A 26,326-nucleotide genomic window follows, 5' to 3' on the forward strand; every position below is an offset into this window, starting at 1 on the left:
GCATAATTTCATACAAAGTACTAGTGAACCACAGAGCAAAGCCTTGAGGCTAATTGAAATATTCATATTACATCAAGAAACTAAAATGTTTTTGATCAGTTCTAAACTATAAGTAGTACACAACCTAAAAATGTCAAATTATTAAATGAAAGAAAAATCTTCCCCCAAGAAAACCTACAATACCTGAATAGCTGTCCTATCCATGTTTAACAAAAACACAACAGATTTACGGTGTAAGAAAAAAAACCCAGCAAAAATAACAAATTTCACATATTGCTTATTATCATATTTTTTTAAGCTTTATATTTAAAAATAGTTTTCAAGCCGTTTCAATATTTCAGTCCGACGTTTAACTTTGTTGATCTGGCTCTGCATGAAGCCCTTCCTGGACATCATTTACAGGTTTGTATTGCACTATGTAGATGTCGATACACACATATTTATAGTCTTTTATTCTGGGAATACCACTGTCACGTGTAATATAATTAAAGTCAATTTCATTATCGTCAGTTTATTGTCTCAATAATGTATGCCATAACCATTTAATGTAAACGTATTTGTGCAATAAATATTGTCTTTTGTCTATAAAACTATAATAGGTTTCTGCCGCAAAACATAGAATAAATGAAAGCAAGCATGCGTTTCCTATAACTAAAGGCAAAGTTCCCAAGTTATAGAACACACGGACCTCCATAATAACCCCTTCACAAATCAAGAGGTAAAACTTCTGTGTTTGAAACAATAAACCGGTGTCTGTACAGACAGTCATGCTCTAAATCTCCCGAAACTTAGAAACTAAGAAAGTGTTGACTAGATTAACAAAGGTGATCACATATATATGTTCCATCAACACAAATATCACTTAACGACAATAAAAGGTTTAGATTTATTAAAGGCAACTTATGACGTTGGAAATTAAAATTAATACTTAAAAAAAAACACTGAAAGAGGATTGAAAGATACCAGAGGGACAGTCAAACTCATAGACCGAAAATAAACTGACAACGTCATGGCTAAAAAAAAAACAACAAACAGACAATTAATAGTACAGAAGACTAAAGACAAACCCTACCAAAAATTGGGGGTAATCTCAGGTAATACGGAAGGGTAGGCAGATCCTTATCCATATGTGGCACTCGTCGTGTTGCTTATGTTATTACAAAGCCGATAAAAAGTCTTATTCGGTAGGTTACACTCGTTAAAAGGGAAGGGTATTGTAGTTACGACATAAGGAACATATCCCATATCATCTGTGAAATGGTTATTCCATAACGGTTATACCAACGGCTTAATAGATATTTAAATTAGACATGTAAAATGACAGCAACAAAAGTACCCTGCAACAAATCCATCAAAGATTGCTTCTAGAAAGCTCACATTAATCATCGCTTATATAAAATAACTGAAACTATTTTGACAAAGTAAACTAGAGGCTCTAAAGAGCCTGTGTCGCTCACCTTGGTCTTGTGCATATTAAACAATGGACACGTATAAATTCATGACATAATTGTGTTTTGGTGATAGTGATGTGTTTTTAGATCTTACTTTACTGAACATTCTTGTTGCTACAATTATCTCTATCTATAATGAACTTGGCCCAGTAATTACAGTGGAAAATATTTTCTAAAAATTTACAAAAATTTATGAAAAATGTTAAAAATTAAATATAAAGGGCAATAACTCCTTAAGGGGTCAATTGAATATTTTGGTCATGTAAACTTATTTGTAGATCTTATTTTGCTGAACGTTATTGCTGTATACAGTTTATCTCTATCTATAATAATATTCAAGATAATAACAAAAAACGGTAAAATTTCCTTAAAATTACCAATTCAGGACAGTAACCTAACAACGGGTTGTCCGATCCATGTGAAAACATCAGGGCAGATAGATCTTGACCTGATAAACAATTAAACCCTGTCAGATTTTCTCTTAATGCTTCGGTTTTTGAGTTATAAGCCAAAAACTGCATTTTACCCCTATGTTCTATTATTAGCCGTGGCAGCCATTTTGGTTGATTGGCCAGGTCACGCCACACATTTTTTAAACAAGTTACCCCAATGATGATTGTGGCCAAGTTTAGTTTAATTTGGCCCAGTAGTTTCAGAGAAGAAGATTTTTGTAAAAGATTACTAAGATTTACGAAAAAATGGTTAAAAATTGTCTATAAAGGGCAATAACTCCTTCAGGGGTCAACTGACCATTTTGGTCATGCTGACTTATTTGTAAATCTTACTTTGCTGAACATTATTGCTGTTTACAGTTTATCTCTATCTATAATAATATTCAAGATAATAACCAAAAACAGCAAAATTTCCTTAAAATTACCAATTCAGGGGCAGCAACCCAACAACAGGTTGTCCGATTCATCTGAAAATTTCAGGACAGATAGATCTTGACCTGATAAACACTTTGACCACCATCAGATTTGCTCTAAATGCTTTGGTTTTTGAGTTATAAGCCAAAAACTGCATTTTACCCCTATGTTCTATTTTTAGCCATTGCGGCCATCTTGGTTAGTTGGCCGGGTCACGCCACACATTTTTTAAATTAGATATCCCAAAAATGATTGTGGCCAAGTTTGAATTAATTTGGCCCAGTAGTTTCAGAGGAGAAGATTTTTGTAAAAGATTACTAAGATTTACGAAAAATGGTTAAAAATTGACTATAAAGGTCAATAACTCCTAAAGGGGTCAACTGACCATTTTGGTCATGTTGACTTATTTGTAAATCTTACTTTGCTGAACATTATTGCTGTTTACAGTTTATCTCTATCTATAAAAATGTTCAAGATAATAGCCAAAAACAGCAAAAATTCCCTAAAATTACCAGTTCAGGGGCAGCAACCCAATAACGGGTTGTCGGATTCATCTGAAAATTTGAGGGCAGATAGATCTTGACCTGATTAACAATTTAACCACATGTCAGATTTGCTCTAAATGCTTTGGTTTTTGGGTTATAAGCCAAAAACTGCATTTTACCCCTATGTTCTATTTTTAGCCATGGCGGCCAGCTTGGTTGGTTGGCCGGGTCACGCCACACATTTTTTAAACTAGATACCCTAATGATGATTGTGGCCAAGTTTGGTTTAATTTGGCCCAGTAGTTTCAGAGGAGAAGATTTTTGTAAAAGTTAACGACGACGGACGACGGACGACGGACGACGGACGCCAAGTGATGGGAAAAGCTCACTTGGCCCTTCGGGCCAGGTGAGCTAAAAATGACATGGAGGCTATTTATATGAATTAGTGATTCGAATTTTTACCGGCACCATCATGATTGGTGGAATGTGTTATTGAAGAACACATGTAACATCAATGTCGCATCTATATCCCACTTGTTTGAACAAATCCTATCCTCTTTCTCTCGATTGTAAAATCACCGAATGCGATTAACCATCGGAGTTGTACTTGCAAGAGCAACACAACGAGTGTCACGAATTCATTACTCTCCCGAATACTTGAGTTCACTCCCGATTAAATATGGTTCTTGATGCTCATTCTCTACGTTATGCTTTTTAATTTGGTTTTGTTCCTTGTCTTTTCGGTTTTTGTTTAGCTATGGTGTCGTCTGTTATGATTTGAGATTGGGTCCTGGAATCTTCTATGTAAGATTTTTCTTCTTTTATAGCTTGTCGAAAGAAATTGTTTGACTATTCAATGCTGTGGTAGATATTACATTGACTCAAACAGTGAAGGGAATAAAGCTGGCGAGGAATTTAAGTCAGTCAGATTTAAACACTGCGACACAAACAGACCACAAAAACTCTTTCACTTCAACAAGTGATATTTTCAGACGTAAATAAGGCACAACACAAATGTTAATAAGATATTCCCCTAAAACAAAAGCTAGTATTCTTATTGAAGAGATTATTTATTATTTTATATTTGTTCCTTACAGCTAAGCTATCAAGGTGTTGCAAACATTCCACTTTTCCGAACCACAGGGGTAGATTGGACTTACATGGTGCCGACAGCTTTTCCATCATATACTGCTTATATTGAGGTCAGTAAAAATAGTTCTTATTTAATTAAGTATTGTGAATTGCATTGATATATTTATATTCTTGTATCTACTTCACTGTGTTTAGAGAATAAATTTGTTCAAATATTCTAAAAAGAAATAAAAATATAAAGGTTTCGATAGTTATCAGATACGAAATAAATGATTCAGAATCTACAGTCATGAATTGTGTGTGCATGCTTTTCTTCAAACATGGGCGATACATAATTATTCACATATACATATATAAAACTGTATGTATTCTTATAAAAATTGCATTACACATATTGTTTTACTTTTTTTAACGTAGGGATGGGCATTATATGCTGAGTCACTAGGAGAGGAAATGGGTGTCTTCAAAAATGACTATGAAAGGTAAGATTCACGTTATTTCCTAATACAAATGATGAATGTCTTGCAGTGGTTTGTATTTTATGCTTGTATGCATTTCCATCTAGAAAAGTGAATTATTGAGACCTGTAGCAGACAGCATTAGTATCTTGTATCAAAATTTTTTTTTTGTAGCCACAAATTGATTTTATATGCCTTATTACATTTTACTTTTATTGAGTTTGTTTTGTGTTGAAGTTGGACTAAGCACACAACTCATATTCATGTTGCCAATGCAGTAACGATCGGTTGGATTTGATGTTTTTTTCCCTTTTCTTTAACAGTTATAAAAATATTTTGACTCATCCCATAAAGATATTTAGTATCCTTGAACATTATCCACGTATTGTCGTAACTTCAGTGTGCATTTCTCAAATTTCTCAATTTGCATAAAAACTGATAACTTTTCTCTGACTGTTTTTACACTAAATCCTTTGGATGTTGGATATGTACTGATTGACATGTGAGTCATTATAGATACATATTTTTTGACACGTTAACAGTAACGTTGCACATCTGTACTTATTTTATTGTTGGGATGTATACATATCCAGCAACAACAGGAAGATGTGTTTTGATATCCACAGGGTATAATGTTTTGGTCTGTCTGTCTGTCTGTTTCCGATTTTAATCATTCAACAGTTATTTACTTGCATTTCAAGCTTAACACTTACCGGAAAATAAGCCCTGCGGCAAACATTTTCCGCAAGCTTGCGGCAACATAATTATTCAAATTAGATTTGCCTCAAGCTTGCGGCAATTGTTTGCTGCAAGCTTGGGGCAATTGTTTGCTGCAAACTTACGGCAAACTTGCAGGAACTAAACATATACCAATGTCATGTATGTACACATGCAATTTATTTATTTCATATTACACAGCAACATTTTTAAAAGTCAATTCCTGTCCTTATACAAACAATCATTGAAAAAAATTCTTGCAAACTCGTGTGATTTAAGGAAATACATATGTATGCATTTGAGTTTTGAAAAAGTGGCAGGAGTCATTCTCAAATGACATAATATACCTGTATTAAAAAATGAAAAAGGTAAAATCTCAAATGTGTATTGAGTATAAAGCTAGGTAATAATTGCATTACAGAATTTAACTTAATCTTAAAAACATGATCATGATGGTGCAGTACATCAGTTACAAATTCAAACTTATAATAGCTTAAGTTTTTTAATCACACATACATGTATATATAGTTGCTTACTTAATTATGTATGATGATAACATTAATCATTTTCTCAAAACATGCAGTCCTATTAATCATTTGTACTTACACAATTACATACTGATTATCCCATATTATTGAACAAAAATGCCTCCTTGATCTATTATATGTGAAATTTCAAAACACAACCAACATGACCTAGCCACAATTTCAAATTGTTAGCATCCAGGAAGTGCCAACTAGGCATGCCCAGTCAATATTGTGTAATTCCTGCAATGTTCTGGCTAACATATGGAATGGTCAAAGTTTTCTGCAATCTTGCGGCAAACATATTGAATGGTCAAAGTTTTCTGCAATCTTGCGGCAAACATTCTTAATTATTTTAAACTTTCTGGCAATCTTACGGCAAACATTGATGTTTCTGCAAACTTGCCGCAAACTTGCAGGAATGTTTGCCGGAAGTTTGCAGCTAGCGGCAAACATCTACAAACACTATTTTCTGTGTTCCTGCAAACTTTTTGTTTGCCGCAAGCTTGCAGCAAGTTTGCGGCAAACAATTTAGTTTCATAAGGGAACCCGATAATCCGTTCGTTTACTTTATAAAATTATCAACGATTTTATATAACCATCCAGTTTATGCATATTGGTAGCCCAAAATCCATTGGAAATAGACACAGTAGAAACAGCAAAAGAAGTAGTAACCTTACACAAAGTACAAACTCAACCAATTCAAATGTACTAAAATTACCACTAAAAGGTAACCTAGGTACTATGATGGTAAACTGCCGCAATATCATTGACAAAAAAGCCGAACTATCAGCTTCCATATATTACATCAAACCAGAGAACTTTAAAATCTACAGAAATGATAGCGGCACTCTTGGGGGCGGAGTATTCTTAGGAATACATGAAGATCTCATTTCAACTGAATTCATTGAACCCGTCACAGACTGTGAAATTGAATGGGCTATAATTAAATTGAAAAACAGCAAAGATCTTCTCATCGCATAATAGTACTTGCCTCACAGAAACATGAAAGACATAACAAATATTAAACTATTACTAGAAAAGTTAACTACAGGAAAACCAAAACTTATCATTATTGCTGGAGATTTCAACTGCCCAGATATCGACTGGATAAATATGGAGATAAAAACAAGAGCACTAGACAAAGAAGTACAACAAGCACGTATGGACCTATCTATTGAATACGGCCTTGTCCAAATACACGACAAACCAACAAGAAAGGGAAATCTGTTGGATCTGGTATTCGCAAACAACACTTCCCTTATTAAATCAACTGGCAATGCACCAGGAATTTCAGACCATGATATCGTCGTGATAAAAGACTCATTGATAAAACCATACTATTGTTAACAACGCCCACAGAAACGATACATGTTTGGGAAAGCAAACTGGGATCAGATTAAAACGGACATAAATATGATAACAAAGGACATCTATAATCATATACACGATATGCCAATATATAAAACCTGGCAAACATTCAAAAAACGGAGTACAGGCAACAATTGACACCAATGTACCATCTAAAATGATAAAGAAAAAGCACTCTGTTCCATGGTTAAACAGAAAAGTACGCAAAATGCTAGAAAGGCAAGCAAGGTTGCACAAACATGCTAGAAAAACTGGAAGCTACAAAGAATATTAACAATACCAAAAAGACTGCAAACGCCAATTTAGAAAAGCAGAATGGAACTATATTAATGACATCATCAATGCAGGTTTTGAAAAGAATAGTTCACACCATTCTGGAACTATATGAAAGCAAAGAAACAAGATATTATAGGAGCAGCACCACTAGAGTCAAATGGAGGCCTCACAAACGACAGCAAAGTAGAGGCAGAAATTCTAAACAACCAATTCAAATCAGTATTTACAAAATTAGATCCGAACTCACAAATACCACTGCTAACAAAAAGATCAACTTCAAATATTTTGAAATGTACCTTGTGTCTTTTCTGTTGCTGGGTTGTAGAAAACCCTGTCACGTTTGTTTATTTATTAGTTGTTTTTCTGCTTATTATAATTGTATCGATCTGATGAATTAAGCCCTTTTCAGATTAGTTTTATAGTGTGTTCTTATGATGCAAGTGTTACACAACTGTCCCAGTTTAGATTCAGGTTAAGGGGATGTTTTGGCTCCAACAAGCTAGTTCAACCCCGCTACATGTTGTTTGTATCCAGTCAGGTTATTCAGTGGTTGTTCTACATCATATTTTATTTCTCGTTCATTGTTTTGTCTGTTAGTTTTCGCGTTTGATTTACATTTGTCATTTCGTCGTCTTTCGTTGACTATGCGTGTTGGGTTTTGTTCATTGTTGAAGGCCGTAGGGTGACATAAAGATGTGTAATTCTATGCCATTTTGATCTTCTTCCATGCTAAGGACTAGAAGGCTTTAAGTTCACTAGACGGAGATTAGGTGGAGAAATATCTCATTGGCCATCACATCATATCTTCTTTTTGTTATATAAAGAAAAGCAATCCTCGCTTTCGGCTAAACGGGAATTTATATTTTGGTAACTATATATTGTGATTGAATTGGTTCAATTCAGACTTTGAATTTGTATTTTTTGTTAATTAGTTTTTAGTTGTTGTTGTTCAAATTAAAAGTGCGTAAGCCGCACAAGCCTTTACGTTAGCGGCCGGCTTATCTATAGAAATGTTATCTATCTTGTAGTAATACTCAATCCCAATGTAACGACTTTGTGGTTATAAATTTATAATACACAATTTGTGTCAGATATCCAACTAACTAGAATCGATAGAGTGCCAATGCATATACTCGGATAATAACGATGGTTCGGTTGTAATATTGTAAAGTTGTTCGTTAACAGCACAAATTTATGTTTATAGTACTGTAATATATTAAGATCTTAGCTGAATAGCTATCAATTAATGTTATATATGATTTGTAAAACTTCATCATTTTTTTTATCTTGGATACACAACCGATTATTCTTTTCTCTAAAATTAAGGCCATATTGTCTTTTCTCAGTTCTCAGATGTGAAACCACAACCTGAACTGTTCAGCAATTAAATCTGTCACAAGATGATAACATACTGAAGCTGTTACAGATCATACAAATTCAGACCGGACTGAAGAGTTTCGCGGTTTAACATCACTGGTAGACAAAGAAGAAATTTATCACTTAAAATTTTGATAATAATTACCCATAGTAATTAAGATATCTTATAATATCTCTAACATCTAACTTATAGTGTTAGTTTGCATGCTGAGTTTCAAAGTAGGTATGTGGTAGAGTGTTTAGCATTAATATTTATTTTCTCTTAGAATAATAAATATTAATTAGTAGTTTTATTATATGTTTATTAAGAGATCATCATTTCTTCTATTCTCTTATATCTTCTTAGTACAGTTTTACTCTATTGTTCTGGTTCATTAGTCAGTCAGTCATGTGTCATATTATCTTGTCTACTATTGGTCACAGTCATTGAGTTCATAGTATTTGCCATTTTTTTTATATATCTTGAGAGAAAGCTTTACATGTAGCAGCCATATTTAAAATAGTTATATAGTTTAATATTCTGGACACTTATTCCATATTAATCAGGTCAGTTACTAATATTTCTAAGTCTTTAATATTTGCACAGTATTCCTTTAGCTGAAATCTTGACGGAAACCAGTAAAGGAAAGATATCATTAAGTCCACTGAGTAAACAGTTCAAACACCTCAGATTTATAGATGATATACTTTACAGAGAGATTACCATCGACGAAAAGATACTTCATCAACTCATCATACCATCTTCACACATCAAATTAGCATTAGAAGCACTTCATGACGAAATGGGACATCCAGGCAAAGACAGCACCACCAATCTAATAAGAGAACGTTTTACTGGCCTGGGATGAATAAAGATATTGAAGAATGGATTCAACGATGCGAAAAATGTATCAAGAAAAAAACAGATCTAGGAAGAGCACCACTAGTCAATATCACAACAACTCAACCAATGGACCTCATATGCATTGACTACTTTACTCTAGAGCAGTCAAAGGGAGGAATTCAAGACATCTTGGTAATCACCGACCACTTAACACGTTATGCACAAGCCATACAAACACGCAGCCAGACTGCAAAGACAACTGCAGAAGCATTGCTCAACAACTTCATCGTGCATTATGGTTTACCTAACAGAATTCACTCAGATTAGGGTCCATCCTTTGAAAGTAACATCAGTCAGGAACTTTGCCGTCTTACAGGAATAAGAAGTCTAGAACCACACCATACCATCCGATGGGCAACGGCATGACTGAGAGATTTAACCGAACATTACTGTCAATGCTTGGAACTCTACAGCCAAAAAATAAGACCAACTGAAAAGCGTACGTAACTCCGTTAGTAAATAAGTACAACTGCACTCGACACGAAGCAACCGGACAGTCACCTTACTTTCTGATGTTTGGCCGACACCCAAAGCTTCCCATCGATTTAGCATGTGAACTTATAAAGGACAAAGAAAGAAAACCACAAACTAAGTACATCCAAGAATTGAAGAACAGACTAGTAGATGCATACAAGCTTGCTCGAGAATCAGCAAAAAAGGCACATGAGAAATAGAAAGAACATTACGATTTGAAAGTTAGAGGAGCAGTCGTAGAAAAAGGCGACAAAGTATTAGTGAAGAGTTACGTTTGATAGTAAACATAAGCTGAGCGATAAATGGGAGAACGATATTTACCTATTACTAAAACAACCGAACAAAGATATACCCGTCTACGTTGTACAGAAAGATAGTGGCGAGGGGCGTAAGCGAACATTACATAGGAATCTTTTATTGCCTGTGGGATATATTTCAAGTCAACCACCAGCGAAAGAATCATTACCTAGACCAGTTCCTAGACCGAGAACAAGATTGCAAAAGAATATCAACAAGAACAACTCGAACACAGACTGTAACATGGAGGAAACCGATATCGATAGTGATGATGATTATGAGATATTTATACATCAACGACCAATGGTTGACAACACTTCAGCCAGTGTTGATGATGATGAAACAGAGAGTCTTGATGGTCACGAAGAAGAAGTACTACAAACTCCGGAGTCAGATGGGGACGCCCATGATATAGATATAGATGTACAGGAATTATATTCCTTGCACGAAAATGAAGAGCAGGAGGTGCCTTTAGAACCAGAAACGCTTGATCCAGCTCATGATGAAGATGATATACCTCCAGTTTTGCCTCGTCGATCAGGTCGAGAGAGGACACAACCTAAGTGGTTACAGTCTGGTGATTTTGTGACGACGTCTGCAGTTCCACCTACTGATACACCTGTAGTGACACCAGCTGAGTGGAGACAGAAGGCAGATTACCTATCTAGCTGTATTGCTAGAGGTTTATTTTCAGGGATAGAGCTAGAAGCAGGGAAGGCTTTATTAGCCATTTTGACAGACCATTGATGTTTTATATTTTAGCTTTACTATTGTTACTATTAATCTTGTATTTGATAATATTTCAGTGGATTATCCTGATTGATTCATACTGTATTTATTAGTGATTGCAGCTTCAGATATTATACTATTTTATTTTTATTTTTCATAGATATTATGTTGTATACTCTGAAATGACGTGGATGTCATTTTAGATGCCAGTGGAGTATGTGGTAGAATGTTTAGCATTAATATGTATTTTCTTTTAGAATAATTAATATTAATTAGTAGTTTTATTATAAGTTTATTGAGAGATCATCAATTCTTCTATTCTCTTATATCTTCTTAGTAGGTGTAATACAACCAAATCATGGTACGTCACATCCGGTTGTATACGAAAGCAGGTCTAAAAAAATATTCCCTTGAATTTGACAGTTGTAGGTAATTCATCCTACATTTTATTGCAGTAAAAACATGGTGGCCGCCATGACTAAAAATAGAACATGGGGGTAAAATGCAGTTTTTTTACTTATAACTCAAAAACCAAAGCATTTAGAGCCAATCTGACAACGAGTAAAAATGTTAATCAGGTCAAGATCTATCTGCCCTTAAATTTTGAGATGAGTCGGACAACCCGTTGATAGGTTGCTGCCCCTGAATTGGTAATTTTAAGGAAATTTTGCTGTTTTTGGTTATTTTCTTGAATATTATAATAAATAGAGATAAACTGTAAACAGCAAAAATGTTCAGCAAAGTAAGATCTACAAATGAGTCTACAAGACCAAAATGGTCTGTTGACCCCTTTAGGAGTTATTGCCCTTTATAAGCAATTTTTAACCATTTTTCGTAAATCTTAGTTATCTTTTACAAAAACCTTCTCCTCTGAAACTACTGGGCCAAATTAAACCAAACTTGACCAAGATGGCCGCCATGGCTAAAAATAGAACATAGGGGTGAAATGTAGATTTTGGCTTATAACTCTGAAACCGCAACCTTTAGAGCAAATTTGACGGGGTCAAATTATTTATCAGGTCAAGATCTATCTGCCCTGAAATTTTCAGATGAATCTGACAACCCGTTGTTGGGTTGCTGCCCCTGAATTGGTAATTTTAAGGACATTTTGCTGATTTTGGTTATTATCTTGAATATTATTATAGATAGAGATAAACTGTAAACATCAATAATGTTAAGCAAAGTAAGATTTACAAATAAGTCAACATGACGGAAATGATCAATTGACCCTTAAGGAGTTATTGTCCTTTATAGTCAATTTTTAACAATTTTCATAAAATTTGTAAATTTTAACTAACATTTTCCACTGAAACTACTGGGCCAAGTTCATTATAGATAGAGATAATTGTAAGCAGCAAGAATGTTCAGTAAAGTAAGATGTACAAACACATCACCATCACCAAAACACAATTTTGTCATGAATCCATCTGCTTCCTTTGTTTAATATTCACATAGACCAAGGTGAGCGACACAGGCTCTTTAGAGCCTCTAGTTTGGAAAGTGCAAATTTTACAAAGACTAATAGGGGAAAATCAATGGTGGTATTACACCTAATATGGGAAGCTGTACATGCACCTTTGGCCTTGTGAGTAATCTCATGTGTTTAAATTTCTTGCTATTTAAGTGAAATATTACAAAAAATGAAATATTCTGAGTGGATCGAGTCTCCCAAACACATTTTATGAAAAAATTGTCTTGAAATAGGACTCTACCATGAATATCAGTTGATAATCTTTTTATTTTTTTGGGGGGGGGGGGGGGGGATGGGGGCTTTTTCTCCTTATTTCTTATATTCTGCTATGATAGAACATTATCACAGGAAATATTTAAATAAAGATATAGTTATAAGTAGATGAAGTTATTTTTTATGCTGTAGCGACAAATTATTCACTAAAAGAGAAGCCTTTATGTCCCTGTCTGGAACGCGGCCTAAATTAAATTTTTACGTAAGGACTTATTGAAACCTCCTTGGAGATAGTAAACTTTTATATGGATTATTCATTAAGCTAAAATGCTTTAATTACTCATTTCTTATAACATTTTTACCATAAATTAGTGAAAGTTACCCCATTATTTTTATTTATTGGCCTGAAAAATAGAAATTTTGAGGAAATAAGAGGTATAAATTGACCAAAAGAGACCTTTTAAAGAAGACAAAGAGGTCCATTAGTGGTATTCATCTTCCTAAAATCATCTTATGTGTCATATTTAACTGTTTTTAGGCAGATAAGATAAATATTTGATCATTTATTGGTCCACACTTTATTCTATCTTGATGCAGCTTGGTTTGGATTTGTCGAAGAAATTTTGCTCGACGTTAGTCTTTCATTATATTAAATTTTTCTCAAACTATTGAACTGATTATGACAAAACTTGACAGAAATGCTTGAAATAACCAGTATAACAAAGGAAAAAAGTTACATTCAGTTTATTGAACAAAAATGTCTTCTTTATAGTACAGTTCTACTCTATTTTTCTGATTCATTAGTCAGTCAGTCATGTGTCATATTATCTTGTCTATTGTTGGTCACAGTCATTGAATTCATAGTGTTTTGCCACTCTTTTCGATATATCTTGAGAGAAAGCTTTACATATAGCAGCCATATTTAAAATAGTTATATAGTTTAATATTCTGGACACTTATTCCATATTAATCAGGTTAGTTACTAATATTTCTAAGTCTTAAATATTTGCACAGTATTCCTTTAGATCTAGTTTGAATCTGAGAGAAAAATGTATTTTGAATAAGCCAGAATGATTGTGCATGAATGATAGATATTTTATTTTAAAGAAGTATTTTCATGAACTCAGAGAAATATAAATATATATCAAAGATATATTAATGATACATGTATTGGTACAGTTATTTTATTGTTATAAAAGGTCTAAAGCAATGTCTACTGAACATTTTACTTATTGTTTATAAATGCTATGCCGATATAATTAGTTCAAAGCTGTAAAGCCAACCACGATGCCAACACGTTTTCTACTGAGTTACTTCTTGGATAAAAATAGACTAACTGGCTTGATCCAGATTTAAGACATATCTATAACACGACTATATAGTGTGTTGGCTTCCTTTAAATCATTTAACAAATGAGATTTTTTTACAGATTAGGACGTTATAGTGCTGAGATATTTAGAGCATGCCGTCTTGTGGTTGACACAGGCCTTCATCATTACAAGTAAGTGACCTTGAACAGGTGTTCGCTGTGTATTTACTACACCTTATCTTCTGCGTATGAGCCTCCTGTGATTAGGAGCACCTCCATATTGCCCTTAAATCTAGATACATGTACAGTCAAACTTTTTTCAGATTTAAATATTTATAATAATTATAATAATAATAAAATTATTTATTCAACGAAGGTAACACATTTAACCATTACATGTTAATCTTCCATGAGGCCTTAAAAAACTATAAATACAAGTAGAAAACAGAAAAAATAGTTATACAAACAAAATTAAATACTTAACACAGTATATGTCAGCTTAAATATTGAATAAGTACATATGCATTCAATAGAAGAAGAAAAAATACATTAGTTTCTTGCATCTTTATTCTGTTCAGTTAGAAAATAGTTTGAACAGTTGGTCTTAAATGTATCTAAATTATCCATTTCTTTAACATGTTTAATATTATTTGGTAAATTATTCCAGTTAATAAGACCAGAATATTTAAATGTTCTTTTTGAAAATTCAGAATTAGGTCTTTAAAAGCTGAACTTGGATATCATGGATTTAAACATGTTAAACTATAAAAAAGGGCCAGATGAGCTTTTCTCATCTCTTGTTGTCTGTCATGCTTGTTGTCTGTTGTCATCAGTCCTTTTACTTTTTATACCAAAATCTTTTCAATTGAAACTCCTTTGCCAAATTTAATCAAACTTTATCACAAACAGCATTGGAGTACGGGGCGCCGAATTGGACTCTTGTAATTTTGTACGAACAAAAGTGAGTTTTGTTCAACAAAAATGAGTTCAGTTTAACAAAATTTGTAGCATACTGCAAATTTAAAATTTTGTCATACAAAATTATCTTTCAGTAGACAAAAGTTAGTTTTGTCATGAAAAAATTCATTTTTGTAACACAGACTTTACTTTTGTTACCTAATTTGAAAATTGGGCGACAATAGTCAATTTTGTATGCAAATTAGTTTAGTTTGGATTCTGTGACCTAATTTGCATACAAAATCGACTTTTGTGACAAAAAATTGACTTTTGTGAGACAAAATTGACTTTTGTGAGACAAAATTGACTTTTGTGAGACAAAATTGACTTTTGTGAGACAAAATTGACAAAATTGAATTTTGTCATCACAAAATTGATCAAAATTGTGAGACAACATTGACAAAATTGAATTTGCCGTCACAAAATAGACTTTTATGAGACAAAATTGACAAAATTGAATTTTGTCTCACAATAGTCAATTTTGTCTCACAAAAGTAAATTTTGTCTCACAAAAGTAAATTTTGTCTCTCAAAAGTCAATTTTGTCTCACTAAAGTCAATTTTGTCTCACAAAATTGAATCTTGTCTCACACAATTGACTCTTGTGTTTTAATTTCCATATCAGGTAACAAAAGTCAATTTTGTATGCAAATAAGTTTATATTTGCATACCTTTTTGACAAATTTGACTTTTATCATGACAAAAATGAATTTTGTCTAGAAAAATGAATTTTGTCTACAAAAATGAATTTTGTCCACAAAAATGAATTGTGTCTACAAAAATAAATTTTACCATCACAAAATTGAAGTTCTCATAAAACAAGTCTGTATCATATAGTTTTGTTAGTCAAAAATGATTTTGTTATGACAGAATTGAATTTTGTACAAAACCACAAGAGTCCCATTCAGCGCCCCGTATGGAGTGCCTAGCTGAAAAACTGTGTCTGTTAAAAATCAGCTTATTTCTGGAGTTAATAATTTGGTATGATAGGGGGGGGGGGGGGTGTTTATTTTCCCTAAAACTTGATAAAATATTGTGGTCAAGCAGATGACAAAAAAAATATTGAATCTAGTTTTTCCATATACCTTCAAGTGTTAAATAAAAAAAAAAAATTATGATTGATAGTAACATACCTAAATAAAAAAAAACGATGTGTGGCATGCTGACTGTCCTAAGAAGGGGCTGGCTCTAGTCATGCATCAGTCTTTATCTCTATAAAAAACACCTCGGAGAATGGGGGGGGGGGGGGACTCATTCCTGGATCCACCTAAGATGGTTGCTCTCTAAGTTTATGGTTCTCATTGATATTGTACTAAAAGTTTCCATACCAAAAAAGGAAGGTTGGGATTTTAGGCAACAATGATAAAAGACAGAGATAAAGTGTAAACAGGGGAAAAAAATATGCAGCCAAACAACATGAACAAGATCAATAAAAGAGAAAATTTTGTCACAAATTATATTCTAGTCAACAAGGTCAGGTAGTGTCCATTGTTGAAAATGCACTTACAGCTAAGTGAGCAACACAAGCTTTGAAGAGCATCTTAGTTATTTCAACTTTTACAATTATTTAGTTTATGTACAATTTATTTGAAAACAATAATAAAAAATATAGGTCACAGATGAGCTGAAAAAGATATTTCAATTTTAATGCCAAAAAATGGCATTTTTGCACCAGAGGGAGATCATTTGCAACTTTTTCAATTGTCAAATACTCGGGGTAGTGACTTATGGGTATCGTACCAAAGTTTACACCTGGATATTGTAGGGTGCACCGTTTCTTATATTTTTATCATTAATTTGTTAACTTTGGTCTCTGACACACAATAACAATTTGTGGCACGTGTTACTGTCTCTGAACAGACCTTGTGTTAAGCAACAACCAGTGCTAACCTGTGCACTATTCCAAACTTTGCTGATGTCTACCTATGCTCTACTATCCTGTGCACTATCTTGCTTATTCAGCCTGTGCACTGCCTAACCAGTGCACGTATTTCCGCACCGTCGCCTATGCACCTATTACCCGGTGCGTAAATACAACTTTAATACTCCTGCAACCTTATTCAGGTACACAGATAGATTCTTATTCAGAATCTATTAAGTCTTTTATAAAGTTTAAATAATTACCTTTTTGCTTCTTATAGACGTCTTGACTATCCACTAAGCGACCCTTGTTCTGACAGCGCATCAGTTTATATACTAAGGTTTTGGACCATACCATTTACTTTGGACGATACCAAATGTCTTATTCCTATGAGTGTTTATATATACCTAAACCCGTATTGGTAAACATTTGAACGACGGCCTTTATGTTTACGACTACCGATCGAAATATTTCCGCCTATGCTAACCACGACCGGTCCGTTACTGATTCTAAATATAATAAATATCCATAGCAATGTAAACAAAACAAAATCGAAAGTAGACAACCGTTCAATTTTCAAACTATACGAGTCGTATAACAATGTTTCTGCGTAATAAAAGTAATAATAAGTTAAACCCTAGTAAAATAAAACAGATGAATTAATTTCATCACATTACCCACGCCTCCAGGAAATGCGTCCACGCATTTATCGAACACAATTGAGCACATCTACATCAAGTGGACATTTTTCAGTCCCAAACTCTACCCGGGTATATCCTCTAGCCATGTCATTGAAAACCCACAAATATAAATATCGTGAAACAACTGTTACTTCTTCAGCAACTATAACCCTTAGAACAACTCGTAGATATATGATGTACCCGACATGACAAGATTCCCACTCAAATGTATACTATTGTCTAAAAACTGAACAAAACGTTTAATATGTGCACCAATTTAAACACTTCAACTTAATCCTAAGTACCCTTAAATGGTTTTACATCTTTATTTCAAATATGCATGCTTTTTAATGGCAGATTTTTAAGCTACCTAAATTTAAACCATGAAAACTAAAAAGCCAAATAGTACATTTGAAAACCACCGAAAACATCACAAAGCCAAAACCGGAATGAAATAATTTTGCCTAACAACCGGCCACTTATGGACCACTCAAAGAACTTGTTGAGAGGGATCTTTTATTTGCACAAAGCGTGGTACTCCTTGAACACGGGACCTCGGATTTGACGTCCCCATCTGACGGACATACATATTAAAATATACAACAAAATTACATTTAGATAGTGATTCCTTCACTTTTCCAATACTATTTTTTATATATTTACTAGAACACACCCGTGATATCGCGGGTCCGTGACTGAATTAAAGTATATAACTATGCGCAAGCCTTATTTTAGTATTAGTGTTGTGATCTGATAAAGTCATGCCTTAGTTACACTGCTTTCAAATCTTTCTGTTTGAACCCGTCGAACTGGAACTTATCAATTATTGGTAATATTAATTATTTGGAAAACAAAAGGTCCTGGAATGGAGTATTTTTTAATGAACAGCATTGTCCTATATTAGTTATAAATAAAGTTGACTTCTTTGATTCCATGCCAAGAAATCCTCGATAAAAATTCCGGTCGACCCCCTACGGCAGTCATTAGCAACTAAAGATTTGATTTCACTCAAGAAATTAATGTATGACCTTCATGTACGTGTCGCTTAGAACACGGCCATATACCAAATGGTCAAAATTAATCATCCATGTAATTTGCTCTATGGGGTGTTTGCAGAATTTCAACAAAGGCAATTTCTTGGCATGGGAGAAAGGAAGAAAGACCATTCACAATTTGTCTTATATTTGTTTTTCTCTTTTTTAATTAAATAAAAAAAAATAATAAACCTTTCAAATGTACAGTTCATAAGATAAAAAATATTCCCTGTGGAACACCTCCCCCCTTTTTTTGTGCTCTCTATGTTTAACCCTCGAATTAAGCTTTTAAATCTTATAAAAAATTAAAACCTTACTTTCTAACCAATCTATTCATGTACCGGACCGGCAACTTTCTTTATTTAATACGAAAATCTACAGTGCCGTTATACACATGCATGTTGTTTGCTTGGCGTCCCTTCCCGAAAAGAAAGAAATAGCCTAACTCCAAGATACTATATTCCTGCATCACGTGATTTTTACCGCGTGGAGCTTAAATTTGAATAAATACCGAATATGGAAAGTGAAACTACATAAAGTCCAAAGGCACAAATAAGAAAAAAGAAAGGTTTTTTTTTTTGGCAAAGGGTGCCGGGGTAATTCTCTCGGTGTTCAAAATATACATGAAATATTTGCCACTGCCCCTTTTCTGTTTTATGAATTTTGACCCTGAGTTTTCTATCTGTTACATGCCAAGAAATCCTCGCTAAAAATTCCGGTCGACCCCTACGGCAGTCATTAGTAGCTAAAGATTTGATTTCATTCAAGAAATTAATGTATGACCTTCATGTACGTGTCGCTTAGAACACGGCCATATATCATATGGTCAAAATTAATCATCCATGTAATTTGCTCTATTGGGTGTTTGCAGAATTTCAAAGGAGGCAATTTCTTGGCATGGCTGTTTTACGTCATGCCCGCTAACAAATTGAAAATTGTACCTATACGCCTTACTTTAAGTCCAGATTTTTAGTATTCGTATTGTTACCTCAGAAAGTCTTACTGATTAAAATACTACAATAGGTAACAATTTGACAATTTAGTAGTGTCAACCCTGTGATTATGACCCGTGTATATAGCATATAAATTCTGAATACACCGTTTGGTGGTGCGCCTGTCAGATGCGGAAATGTACAGATAAGGTAATAGGTAACAGGTGAATATACTTTTGGTATCGGTATCGGACCCGACCCGGAACTTCTTAATTATTGGCAATATTAATTACGTGGAAAACAAAAGGGCCTGGAGTGGTGTAATTTTTAATATACACCTTTGTACTATATTAGTTATATATAAAGTTGAATTCTTTGATTTGTCGTTTTTACGTGATGACGGCGCTGACAAATTGGACCTCGTCATTTTAGTATTATAGATATACATGATAGGAATATATATACAACAATGAGATCCAAATTTTCGAACAAAATCATGAAGCCATGCCGGCTGCTTGCTAACCCTGCGTGGACGCCCTGTGTACTCTGACTCATCCCTTGAATCACTTTGATCAATAATGCTGTCAGCACTTTCAAGCTCCTCATTGAAAATTTCGGGCAACACACTTTCCGGAATAAAAGCATCATCTTAAATTTCAAGTTCATTCATCTCTGTTTTTCCTCTCAGATGTTGGCCCTTGCACAACCTCGTTCTGTCGACATGTATAACCTGTGGTCGACCACGTCAACCACAATTAATGAGATAATTCACATCCGAGTATTCTTTGAGTACTCGAAAAGGACCACGCCAGTAAGATGTGAATTTGGAAGAATGATCAGCTTTTCGAATTGGAAAGAATACATATGCTTGGTCGTCTTTCCTAAATTTGCTCCAGTTTAACTGTTTTTCATAATACTTTTTCTGACGCACCATTTCCTGTCCTACGTGTTTTCTAACAAAGTGGTGAGCTTCTTCCATTCGTTCTTGAAGTTCCCATGCCTATCTGTTTTGTGGAATTTTCTTTAAATAATCAGGTACCTCGTACATAAGGTCCACAGCTGTAGCAACTTCGCGACCTAATCATGCGATTAGGCGTACATCCTGTGGTCTCATGATGAGCTGATCTATATGCCATCATAACGTAGGGCAGTAAGCAATCCCAATTCGAATGGTGTTCGTCAACATAAGCAGTCAACATTTTTGCCAATGTCCTATTAAATCTCTCTACCATTCCGTCACATTGCAGATGATAGGGCGTAGTTCTATCTGTAATAACTGACATATTTCACCATTCCGTCACATTGCAGATGATAGGGCGTTGTTCTATCTGTAATAACTGACACATTTCTTGAAATAATTCGCTCTCAAACTGCGCAACTTAGTCAGAGTGAACTACAGTAGGCACGCCGAAACGCGTTATAACCTCTGCTACTAGTAATGGGCGTGGCGCTAGTTGTTTTGTATTGCTCTTGCATAGAACGGGTTCCCTGTTCGTATTCACTTACGTAAGGTCCAAACAATGATGGTGCATCATCAGCTCGTTGAAGCTGTGTTTAGACTGTGCACTCTGTGACATCACCGAAGTCCGTGCGCCTCGTCTGAACAATACCAGATTCTGTCAGGGTTTCTATGTTGCTCTTTTGGGGTAGAATGTTTTGGTATCAAAAGCCTAGGATTTTGAGTTTGTCTCAAATTCTTTATCTCTTGCTTTACATCATCCTCTAATATACTGATATGTTGTTGTAAATCGTCCATAGTTAATATTATCAAGTATCGATACACTTGCCAATATCCCACCGCTGCCACCAAAATTATGGCACGTACTCGGGGTAGTGACTTATGGGTATCGTACCAAAGTTTACCCCTGGATATTGGAAGCTGCACCAATTCTTATATTTTTATCTTTAATTTGTTAACTTTGGTCTCTGACACACAATAACAATTTGTGGCACGTGTTGCTGTCTCTTAACAGACCTTGTGTTAAGCAACAACCAGTGCTAACCTGTGCACTATTCCAAACTTTACTGATGTCTACCTATGCGCTACTATCCTGTGCACCGCTATCCGGTGCACTATCTTGCTTATTCAGCCTGTGCACTGCCTAACAAGTGCACGTATTTCCGCACAGTCGCATATGCACCTATTACCCGGTGCGTAAATACAACTTTAATACTCCTGCAACCTTATTCAGGTACGCAGATAGATTCTTATTCAGAATCTATTAAATCTTTTATAAAGTGTAAATAATTACCTTTTTGCTTCTTATAGACGTCTTGACTATCCACTAAGCGACCCCTGTTACAAATGGAAGTTTTTAGCGACCTTGACTGGCTATACAGCCCTTGCACGGTCGGGAAGTATGTTTCCGCTGAGGATCTGACAGCGCATTAGCTTATATACTAAGGTTTTTGACCATACCATTTATTTTGGACGATACCAAATGTCTTATTCCTATGAGTAATTATATATATCTAAACCCGTATTGGTAAACATTTGAATGACGGCCCTTATGTTTACGGCTACCGATCGAAATATTTCCGGCTATGCTAACCACGACCGGTTCGTTACTGATTCTAAATATTACAAATATCCATAGCAATGTATAAAACAAAACAAAATCGAAAGTAGACAACCGTTCAATTTTCAAACTATACGAGTTCGTATAACAATGTTTCAGCGTAATAAAAGTAATAATAAGTTAAACCCTAGTAAAATAAAACAGATGAATTAATTTCGTCACACAATGATAAAAACCTTTTAAAAGTCATCTAGGGCCAAACTGAATAGATTTTTTTTTGTTTATTTTTGTACCATATCATAAAGTAACAACTAATAGTGTAATAAATAAAATTTGCAATGAAAAACACAAACGTATTAATTTTTCGCTGAAATTTTTGTACCCGCGAGCCTTAGACCTTAAGAGCTGCTTTATTTGCATTTACAGTTGGACAGAGGAACGTGCCATAAATTACATGCTGAACTTCACAGCATATGGACAAAGTGCTATAACGAATGAAGTAAATAGATACATAACATGGCCCGGCCAGGCATGTGCATATAAAATTGGAGAACTCAAGATAAGGGAACTACGAGTTAAAGCAGAAAAGGAACTAGGTATGTTTGTTTTTAACAAAAATTGTGTATTGTTTAAAAAATAGAATGTGTGGTATGGTTACCAATGAAACAACTCTCTACCTGAGACCAAATGACGTAGAATTTAACAACTATGAGTCACTGAACAGCCTTCAATGGTGAGCAAAACCCACACTATCTAGTAAGCTAGAAAAGACATTAGACTTTTATCTCTTATGTCCTGTACAAGTCATTTTATTTCTTGTGATTTATGTAATTGGTAAGAAGCATAATTATTTGTTATCTGTTTACTATGAAGTATATTTGATGTGGAAAAATATAAAGTTGACTTGTATATTACCATACATTATCTAATGTTTGCCTGAAAGCATGCAAGAACCTTAAAATAACATATATAAAATAAACAAGAGTGCACACGCTGAAATGTCTCGCCTTCTATACTAATCATTGATATTATGTTGATAGTCCTAAGTATAAAGCTAAGCTTTATTACAAGTGTCACATAAACTTAACATTAACCAAGAGAACTAAACAAAGACCAATGAACCTTGAAAATGAGGTCAAGGTCAGATGAACCATACCAGGCAGAAATGTACAGCTAACAATGCTTCTATACAACATATATAGTTGACCCATTATTTATAGTTTAAGAAAAATAGACCAAAACACAAAAACTTAACACTGTGCAATGAACCGTGAAAATGAAGTCAAGGTCAAATAAAACCTGCGCGACTGACATAAAGATTATAAAATATTTCCATACACCAAATATAGTTGACCTATGGCATATAGTATTAGATAAAAAGACCAAAACTCAAAAACATAACTTTGACCACTGAACCATGAAAATGAGGTCAAGGTCACATGAAATCTGCCCACTAGACATGTACACCTTACAATCATTCCATACAACAAATATAGTAGACCTATTGCATATAGTATGAGAAAAAACAGACCAAAACACAAAAATTTAACTATAACCACTGAACCATGAAAATGAGGTCAAGGTCAGATGACACCTGCCAATTGGACATATACACCTTACAGTCCTTCCATACACTGAATATACTAGCCCTATTGCGTATAGTACCTGAGATATGGACTTGACCACCAAAACTTAACCTTGTTTACTGATCCATGAAATGAGGTCGAGGTCAAGTGAAAACTGTCTGACAGACATGAGGACCTTGCAAGGTACGCACATATCAAATATAGTTATCCTATTACTTATAATAAGAGAGAATTCAACATTACAAAAAATTTGAACTTTGTGGTCACTGAACCATGAAAATGAGGTCAAGGACATTGGACATGGAAGCATCTATATACAAAGTATGAAGCATCCAGGTCTTCCACCTTCTAAAATATAAAGCTCTCAAGAAGTGAGCTAACGCCGCCGCCGCCGTAGCCGCCGCCGCCGCCGGATCAATATCCCTATGTCGAGCTTTCTGCAACAAAAGTTGCAGGCTCGACAAAAACCATACATTTATACATTTCCTAGTTTATAAAAGAAAAAGCATATTTTTTCTATTTTATTTAATTGTACTATCAAGATGTAGTACAAACAGATTTATATTGTATTCCATAGTACAAGTGTTAAACAACATTATATTTGTTTTACATCAATGGCTTTACTTTATACATTTTGTAACTTAAAGGCATACGATACAGTTTTGATCCCGTAGATTATTTTTCACCTGATTAAATCAAATATGTAATAAAAAATATACCTTCCTGTGCTACTTTTTGAGTAAAATGAGGTCAAAATTTTGTATATTTGCTCAAAATTCGGATTTGTGGCCGTCTTTTCCCTTTTAAAAGAAAGACATAACTTTTTTGTTTAAAAAGATAAACACAAATTGTTTTTATTAAATAATTTGTAATTTCTGTATTTCATAAGTATCCTAAAAATTGATACATTTTTTATTCAGAAATAACTTATATTTATCAGATGTTCATGAATGTAGAAAAAACATAATTTTTTGCTGTATATATATCAAATTTTAAAAAATTGCACTATTTACGTTTTCATGAAAATTGGCACGCATAATCTTCTCGCCTAATCAAATGGCATTTTAAAAAAGAGGGGTCATGAACTCGTTTTCAAGTTAAATAAGTTTGAATGATAAAAACCAGTCAAAAACTGCATCTTTTCTCGATAAGTCATAGTTTGACGTCGCAAAAATAACATTTAACGTTAGCAACGTCATTACCTCCCCTGTAACTGTATCGTTTGCCCTTTTAAATTGCAAATTGTCTATTTATAAAAGATATTGTTCTTCTAACATTAGTTATTACTGTTAACTTGTTCTCATCCTGAAAATGCATGAAATATTTGCCACTGGATATTACGCAACCAACAATCAATCAATATATCATGGGTATATAATTATATTTATGCTCCTCTGAACAGTTTTAAAGAAGTAACTCACTAAATAGACTATATTTTCCTGGTTCAAAAGTATTTTTCACTTGGTGTCTAATAGTCTGGGACATAATATATTATCAATATACATGTATACTATTCCCAGTCTACGCATATATATATATATATATATATATATATATATATAGTTTATTGAATTGACTACCGTTACCATTGTTATTCAGAAGAGATGGATAATGAGATTTATTTATTTTTATAGAAACATTGCTTTTGTGTTTTGCATGGTATTTTGATACTACTATGTCATACTTAGTATAGTTAGTTTGAGAAGTGATATTTTGTTGAGCATCTTGAGAATATGCTCAGTAGTAAAGGAATGAAAATGAACTGCTTGCAACTATTTGTCGAAAATCAGTATTTTATTAAGTGCTTGCATCATTTAAAGTTTACTCAACTGCATTCTCAAATATTTTAATGTTTAATTGTATAAATTATATATAACCTGTGTCACTTGCTTGTTCACATATATTGTTGTACATTGAGATATTTCAAAAAACAATTTTATTGCAGCAGTGATATTATTGAAAACTTGTAGTTTGATATAGATTATGTGCAAAGGAATTTGATTGCAGGAGATCAGTTCAAAATTGATGAATTCCACCTAGTTGTTCTACAGAACGGAGCCATGCCATTGTCAACCCTGGAGACAGTTACTGATTCCTGGATAGATCAAGTCAAAAACACACTGGGCACAACAGGTATATTGTATGCATGTGAACATATTATATTCAAGCATATTTAGAATTTATTCGACATAATCATATAATACATAAAAATGATTTTATCCATAAAGTAAACTAAAAACACCATTTTGACATGTAATCATGACAATGTTTAAGATTGGTAGTGTTTTATAATAGAGCATGTAGAGGTCGGTCATTTACAAATGTATCAACCGTATCATATATGTTGACGTGTACGCCTGATCTGTAGATATACCAAAAACAGTATGTGATCTTGAGCTTTAATATTGTATATACTTTCAATAATGCAGATGAATGTGTTTGCTTCAATTTCACATGATTTAAATGTCGTTTACATGGGAAAATGGATATAAAACGCATGCACTTGAGAAATGTGAAATTTAGTCTTATAATAACTCGTCAACTTCCAAAGAAGATCAATGAAATTGTGTTTTGATGTGCAGAATATTCACTATGCGGAATGTATATATTTCATCTTTTCAGGCTTTAAATTAGAAACAGGGCAAATATCACGTCTTATCTGGTTTTGTCCCGTTTCGTACAAATATATGTTTTTCCGAAAAATATCCATAAAATTGAGAATGGATATGGGGAATATGTCAAAGAGTCAACAACCGGACGAAAGA

General features: G+C 33.9%; 1 protein-coding gene across 3 annotated transcripts in view; it reads left to right on the forward strand.

Annotated features, from left to right (window-relative positions):
• Positions 1-26,326, forward strand: part of LOC143067272 (uncharacterized) — a 121,548-nt gene that overhangs the window by 55,330 nt on the left and 39,892 nt on the right. For all 3 annotated transcript variants that reach the window (XM_076240396.1, XM_076240395.1, XM_076240397.1), the window contains 6 exons: positions 342-402; positions 3,900-4,004; positions 4,312-4,376; positions 14,114-14,185; positions 22,402-22,571; positions 25,569-25,694. In XM_076240396.1, coding sequence (XP_076096511.1) covers positions 342-402; positions 3,900-4,004; positions 4,312-4,376; positions 14,114-14,185; positions 22,402-22,571; positions 25,569-25,694 — 599 coding nt within the window. The remainder of the gene's footprint in view (positions 1-341; positions 403-3,899; positions 4,005-4,311; positions 4,377-14,113; positions 14,186-22,401; positions 22,572-25,568; positions 25,695-26,326) is intronic.

The sequence above is a fragment of the Mytilus galloprovincialis genome, chromosome 3 (genome assembly GCF_965363235.1).
Source record: "Mytilus galloprovincialis chromosome 3, xbMytGall1.hap1.1, whole genome shotgun sequence".
In the NCBI taxonomy this organism is placed as follows: domain Eukaryota; kingdom Metazoa; phylum Mollusca; class Bivalvia; order Mytilida; family Mytilidae; genus Mytilus; species Mytilus galloprovincialis.